Source organism: Kryptolebias marmoratus, linkage group LG10 (genome assembly GCF_001649575.2).
Source record: "Kryptolebias marmoratus isolate JLee-2015 linkage group LG10, ASM164957v2, whole genome shotgun sequence".
In the NCBI taxonomy this organism is placed as follows: Eukaryota; Metazoa; Chordata; class Actinopteri; order Cyprinodontiformes; family Rivulidae; genus Kryptolebias; species Kryptolebias marmoratus.
In genome coordinates this window covers 599,834-605,585 of record NC_051439.1, presented here as the reverse complement: position 1 = coordinate 605,585, position 5,752 = coordinate 599,834, and the positions used below count along the sequence as shown (strand labels likewise).

General features: G+C 40.3%; 1 protein-coding gene across 1 annotated transcript in view; it reads right to left on the bottom strand.

Annotated features, from left to right (window-relative positions):
* Positions 1-5,752, bottom strand: part of gfra4a (GDNF family receptor alpha 4a) — a 308,855-nt gene that overhangs the window by 21,597 nt on the left and 281,506 nt on the right. Inside the window, exon 6 of the mRNA XM_037977862.1 lies at positions 4,475-4,609. Coding sequence (XP_037833790.1) covers positions 4,475-4,609 — 135 coding nt within the window. The remainder of the gene's footprint in view (positions 1-4,474; positions 4,610-5,752) is intronic.

Sequence of the window (5,752 nt, the reverse complement as noted above, 5' to 3'; positions counted from 1 at the left end):
GAGGTCCCCTAACAGAGACAATCTCAGTGGGGATGCCATGAAGGCGAAAGACATGTTGGAAAAGAAGTTTGGCGGTCTCGGCGGCCGAGGGGAGTTTGGTGAGGGCAACCAAATGACATGCCTTAGAAAAACGGTCTATGATGGTGAGAATGACACTCTTCTGTTTGGATGTGGGGAGACCAGTGACAAAATCCAGGGAGATGTGGGACCAGGGGCAACTGGGGATGGACAGGGGTTGTAAAAGACCAGAAGGTGGGCGATGTGAGGTCTTGTTTCTAGCACAAGTGGAACAGGCAGAGACATATTCAATGACATCTTACCTGCGTGCTTACCTTGCTAGCTCAGGGGTTAAAATGTAGAACTTTGGTGTTATGGTAAATGGGAAGAAAAAAAGAAGCATTCAACAAGCTGAAAGAAATCTAAAGTTTCCCTGCCAGTCACTGAAAAGAGTCTCAACTTTATCAGGTGTTTGCCAAAGTTTTGGCATAATGGCCAATGGCTGTAACTCAGTAAATCTTATACATTTTAAGCTAAAATTGGGTTTAATAGTAATAGCTGAGAGTCACCCCCAACACATGCCAACCACTAGCAGACTGTGCAATACATTTGTTTAAACCAGAGATCCCCAATTATGGTCCTGGAGGGCCACTATCTTGCAGGTTTTTGTTGTTTCCCTGCTCTTCAGCAGGTCTTTAAGGTCTGCAGAAGCCTGTTAGTTATTCAAATCAGGTGTGTCAAGGCAGAGAAACAACTAAAACATGCAGGATAGTGGCCCTCCAGGATCAGGATTGGGGACCTTTGGCATTAAATGCTGCAGTCATCTCTGATTGTCAGTTAGGAAAATATCTCATGAACCAGTAGATAGATTTTAATGAAACTTTTATATGGATGAGATCTCAGATGGGATCAACTGTAGAGAAAAATACTTTACTATTGTTACAGCCACATCAGTGACACACACACACAGTGGAAATTACATGATCATAGCGGCAGGCAATAAAAAATAATCAGTATTACAGTGTGTTGTCTTTGTGCTTTTCTACAAACAGAGTTTGGATGATTTTCAAATAACTATTTTTTTATATAAATTTTATACAAGAATCTAATGTTATTGGGGACAAATTTCTTATGGGATTATCTGATGTTGTTCATACAGCTGTAGCTTGCAGAAAAGACTGGATTGGCATACTAACTCTGTTTTGGGTCAAATGTGTTGGTAGGACATGTGGAAAAGTATGCCATTACACTGTAAGTGTGCAGTTACCTCTCAGCATCCTGCAGTGATTCCCTGGTGGGATTTATTATGAGAGGTGCAGTTCTAGCTGTTCACCACCTGTCGTCATGTAAAGACAAAGTACCAATTGATATCTAGAGTGGTAAGCTGTTGTGACAACTCCTTTGTAAATCTATCATCTGTACTGTTTAGGGACCTCCACTTATATCTCTTTGACTTTAAAAATTTTCTTCTAAAAGCCTTTTATACATTGACTTTATAGCTTATTCACAGGCAACAGATCACACCCTGTGCACACCACCAACCTTTCTCCAATCTGCCTGACAAATTGCTGGCTACACTCACTTTTTCCTACTACGCCATCCAGTTTGAGAGAAAATTTCAAATAATTGCTGAAATAAATTAGCTTCTCTTCCATCTGTCCTCTCTTTTTTTCCCTGACCCACTCAGCTCTCAGAAAATAAAAAAGTCCAGAGTTGCTGTTCTGCATGGTGATTTGGCTGTTATTGCTGTGATGAGGAGGTAAAGCAGGGTGACAGCTGTTTTTTTAAACCTGAGTGCACTCACTCCAGAGACAGATACGTTTCTCAGCAGTTTTCCTCTCCACTGTCTGCAAACAACTGTTTCACTCTGCCGCTGTTCTTGCTTTTTGCCTCATTAGTTTAGAGGCAGGAAACCAAATTACACTCAATTACAAAGTCATCAAAGGCCATCTGAAATCTTGTCTCAGCAAGCTGGCCAAAGCACAAGGGAAGGTGTGTGTAAAACAAATGTGAATTTTCTCACAGCTAGATGAAGCACTGAGAGAGACCAAATGGAGTTATTTCATCGATGAAGGTGCATTCCATCTACTTTTAAGAAACAACCATCATAAAAGGACATGGGTCTGTTGGCTGTTTTCTAAAAAGCTGATGTCAAAATAAACATAATATAATTCTTTGAATGCCATCTGTGATTAAAGAAGTGAAAGATTGTGAAAAGAATGGCACTGAGAGGTCTCACAGGAGAAATTCTTTTTTTTTTTACTGATATTCACTAAAATTAAAGTCTCCTTTCAAACAGCAGCAACCAAAAACCTTATGCCATTCCTGAAGATGCAATAGAGACATTTATTTGAAATAAGAGCATGACACAACACAGATTTCTGAATTGCCATTCCTATTAGAAATTTATTCATCCTTATTATTTTGTGTACACAGCTTAGCTTCCATCATTTGTTCAAACATGAGAAGATGCCTTTTTTACTCTGGCACAGGGAAATGAGGCCAGTTAGTATATTGTTTTTCTTTCTTCTGCTTTGTCTATAAGGAGCTAATAAACATCCAATAAATGTCACACAGAGGAACAAATAACAAGCCTGAGTCCTAAAAATTCAGACTAGTAGTTTGCTGGAAAACTTAGATATTCGTGAAGCAAGTGAAATACATATGACTAGTCAAAGAGCTGTATTACTGACTGCAGAATAATGGACAAAAAGTTATAGGTGAAAGTGAATACTTGGAGAACATAAAGATGAGATTTATCTGTATATGTTTGTTTATGTAAAACAGAGCAATGCACATTAGGTAGTGTTTGTCTAACATATATCAAGCACTAATTGATGTATAAACAAATGATGACAGATGCACATTATAAAGTTTTACAGATTGTTCTATATGTAGAGTTTAGATCCAAAATTAAAGCTGTCACAATTTCTGTTTTTCTGTGTTTATTTTTCTGTTTTAGGATTTATCTTATTTATTTCCTTTTTAAATTTTTTTAATTTATTTTTGTATTTTCCTTGTTGTTCAGTTTGTTCCCAGTGCCTCCTTGTGTTTCCTGTCATTTTTCAGTACTGTCCCTTAGTCAGCTTCTCCTCAGTCTTGTCACACCAATCTACACCTCTTTCTGGTTTTCATTAAGCCACCTGTCTCCAATCTCCTCATCAACCCCAGTCTATATACTGTAATGCATGCGCATGCCGAGTTATAGCAATAGCATAATTTCAGCTGCCACTCCAGTTTTTTTTTTTAATTAGTGGTAGAGAAATTGAAGCTTTCTGAATCAATATGAAGCAACATAGTTAAAATGATTCAGTGTTTTGAAGCCTTTGATACAATCATAGAGTTAAAAATGGAGAGGGAGCACTGGTCATGTGATTGTGTGACTCTATGGATAATTGCCGCCAAAATGGGAATCAGTTGTCTTGTTATAGCAGCATGCCTGGGTTGAGTGCATGTTATAACTGCACCAATAAATGCAACAAAGCATCTGAAATAGGTTTGTTAGTTGTCAAGGTTTGCGCTCTCCTTAAAAACCAGAAGCTCTCCTAGTGCTTCTAGTTTTTAAGATTGGTTTCTAAATTCAATAGTAACTGGCACTACTGTAACAAAAAACTTAATTTTTTTACACAGAGAGTAACAAGTACCACTTGTTCCTATCTCCAGCAGTCACTGTGGAGACAACGGAAGCGTTATGGACAACGTTGGCCCTGTGTTGTTGCTGTTTTTTAAACTTATGGGGATTCTCCTGAGACTTCAGGAAGAGAGGCACAGTGGAAAAATGCTCTGGATGCCGCGACTGTTGCATGAAGTAGGACAGCTGTTATCCGCCGAAGATTTCAGGCTTTACAGCGCCTTCAGCTGGGGGACAGATGGCATAAAAGTTGCAGGGTAAGCTAACGTTGTTGTTTATATTCCTACCGTTCGCTCTTTATGCTTGCATCTGGCCACACCCACGACCAATGAGTGAACAGAAGCTAAGGTTGCGTTACCCACGAAAGCAGGGCCAGCCCAGCTGGCCCTATTCCGAAGCAGGGACCAAAAAAGCAGGGACCGGCCTCGAAAAAATGCCAGTGGAAATGTGTGCAAAGCAAGCCGAGTAGAGTGGAGCCGGGACCTTTAGAGCCTGTGGAAAAGGGGCATAAGTAAAATGTGAAGCCCTGGTAATGACTGCCACTTAAATGCATTAGTTTAACTAATCCAGATTATGGATGATTATGGATGACTCCTGCCTTTATCTACATACCTCAGGGGAAAAAGGCTTTTAGGATTTGGTTTTAATGTTGTAATTGATCACTGCAGTTTTGCATATAAAGCTTTAACAACTATTGTATAACAGTGACAGAAATAAGTTTGACTTACCCTGACTCCTCTGTTTTATAAAACCGAATATAACTATTTTTTATATAAAATGTTAGTAGATTTTACTGTGAAGAGCAACATGTTTTTTTAATTGTTACACTTTATTTTTGCTACTCACTCAGACAAAAGTTGTCATGGAAAAAAATGAGAAAGTCACTGCATTGTTCCCTGTGGTTGCCACTTGCTGTGCAGGAGCACCAGGGTCCCACGTTGGATGTTGAGTTGTCAAGGTAGTTGGGGGTTATTGTGCTTCCTGTTGAAAGGGGGAAGAAAAGGAAACAGGGCAGTTCTGTGTGTTAACAAGCTTTTCACATTACTATGCCTGAATTCGACCCTAAGTTAGATCACATTATTAGAATGTGATCTGTGATTTAGTTGAACTGAGCTGAATAGTCAACATTTTTATGTTTTTTGTTATTCAGACTCTACCACCTGCTGTAGTGCTTCTTTCCAAAACATGTTTTACCTGAAAACTCCTTCAAAATGTGCATTTTTTAAAGTGATGCACAAAACAACGTTAACTATGAAGGTAAACATCATGATTTTCCTTCCATCAATCTTTTTGGGTCATAGATGCAACAGGTCAAGGAGAGAAATCCAGACATCCCTTTCCACAGCAACACTTTCAGGTCCTCCTGAGAGATCCCAAGGCATTCCCAGGCCAGAGAGGAAACATAATAAATCTAGCAAGTTTTGGGTCTGCCCTGAGGTCTCTTCTCAGTGGGACATGCTTGGAAAACCTTCAAAGCGAAGCATACAGGAGGCATCCTAATCAAATGCTCGCACCACTTCACCTCAGCCCCCAGGTTCAGGTCAGGGAGGCCTTTCCTCCCAATCACCCCCTTTCAGACAATTCTGTCCACAGAAGCATTGAAGTCACCCAGGAAAACAACATAATCCCTAGATGGTACCCAGACTCCAAGAAGGTCAAGCACTCTGAATTGATATTTGGAACAGAAGCACTACACCTTCTCCAGGAGTTGGGTTCCAGAGACCCAAGCTGTGTGTAGAGGTGAGCCAAACTACATGTAGTTGGCATCACTCAACCTCACTCACAAGCTCAGGCTCCTTACTTGCCAGTGGGGTGATAGTCCATGTCCCAAGAGCTAGTTTTTGTCAACAGGAATTGGAATAGACAAAGACCCTCTCACACCTGCTGCCCAGTTGGCGTGGCACAGATGAAAAGTTATCTGTGACAACTCAGTATTATTTATAGGACAACACATTTATGCAACACAGGAATGACATAACATCGGGCTGTTAGGTCCCTATATGACCGGTGTCAGAGCTTGGTCCACATTGCCGGCAGTAAGTCGGACTCGTTTCCGGTGAGAGTTGGACTCCGCCAAGGTTGCCCTTTGTCACCGATTCTGTTCATAACGTTTATGGACAGAAT